The sequence below is a fragment of the Ailuropoda melanoleuca genome, chromosome 9 (assembly GCF_002007445.2).
Source record: "Ailuropoda melanoleuca isolate Jingjing chromosome 9, ASM200744v2, whole genome shotgun sequence".
NCBI lineage: Eukaryota > Metazoa > Chordata > Mammalia > Carnivora > Ursidae > Ailuropoda > Ailuropoda melanoleuca.
Genome location: NC_048226.1, coordinates 29,474,113 through 29,475,265, shown reverse-complemented (window position 1 = coordinate 29,475,265; position 1,153 = coordinate 29,474,113). Strand labels below are relative to the sequence as shown.

The 1,153-nt window shown below is 58.4% G+C and overlaps 1 protein-coding gene across 1 annotated transcript in view; it reads left to right on the top strand.

The window, feature by feature from the left end:
• The first annotated feature begins 243 nt into the window (after nt 1–243).
• The window catches only part of SCAMP5 (secretory carrier membrane protein 5), a 9,082-nt gene continuing 8,172 nt past the window's right edge, over nt 244–1,153 (top strand). Inside the window, exons 1-2 of the mRNA XM_019803486.2 lie at nt 244–303; nt 984–1,112. Coding sequence (XP_019659045.1) covers nt 297–303; nt 984–1,112 — 136 coding nt within the window. The 5' untranslated portion in view covers nt 244–296. The remainder of the gene's footprint in view (nt 304–983; nt 1,113–1,153) is intronic.

The following is a 1,153-nucleotide window of genomic DNA, read 5'->3' as shown; positions in this document are numbered from 1 at the left end:
GTCCTGGGTTTTCTGACGAAAGACTCTATCCCTTGAGGCAAGGGGCAGGAGTACCTGGAAGGAGGCAGCTGGTGGACTGGTGGCTCAGTGGGTGGGAGTGGCTCCACTGGGCTCCTCCCACTGTGGGCGTTAGAGCCAGGTTCTGCCCCAGGGAGCTTCCAGCCCTGCAGGGGCTGAGAGAGGGACTGGGTTGTGCCAGGCCTGACCCTCATCCTGCTCTGGCTTTTCTTTCCTTCCAGGTCAAGACAAAGAGGTGTGGGCAGGCCGCTGGGCCGGCTGGTGCTGTCTGTGCCATCATGGCGGGTAAGGACAGGGTCATGCGGGTAGGTCACGCAAGTGAGCAGAGGGTGGGTGGCCCGTTTCCTCGTCTCCTTATCCCCTTTAGTTTTTGGAGGTTAAGTTCTTTCTGTCGTCCTGTCCCCAGGCTTTCCCTGGTCCTCTACCGAGGCCTGTCTGTCTGAGACCCTCAGCATGACACTGTCTAGCTCTCTGTCAGGTCTGTGGCTGTTGGGAACCAGAGGCTGAGCATCCTGATGCCCGGCTGCTCCTGACCATCTGACTGATGAGCAACCCAGGCTCGGCCCTGTCCCCTCTGTCACCATCGCTCTTTAATACTCTGAGGGCCTTTCCTTCTGATTTCTGAGTTGTTGGTTTCCAAAGGCTCAGGTACAGAATGCTGGAGCTGGAGGGACCTTTAGAGACTATCTAGCTCGAGCCCCCCTCCCCCAGCTGCTTCATCTGCCTGGAACTGGGCGGCATTTATTGTTTGTCTTCTGAGAGACAGCAGCATTGCCTCAGGGCCGTTGGTTACTTTGGGAACCTCCTAGCAGACCTGAGGAAGCAGGGATGGCTGGGTGGGGGTAGCAGTGTAGCTGTGACCTCAGGGGCCCGGGGGCCGCTGAAACCAGGGCAAGAAGGGTCACACTGGGTTGTCGGGGAGGGGAACGTTCAAGGTGATGCTATGCCATGCGCTTCACCCACAGAGAAAGTGAACAACTTCCCACCGTTGCCCAAATTCATCCCCCTGAAGCCATGTTTCTACCAAGACTTTGAGGCAGACATTCCTCCCCAGCATCTCAGCATGACCAAGCGCCTCTACTACCTCTGGATGTGTGAGTGCTGTGGGGGTGGGGTGGGGTGGGCCACGGCGGGC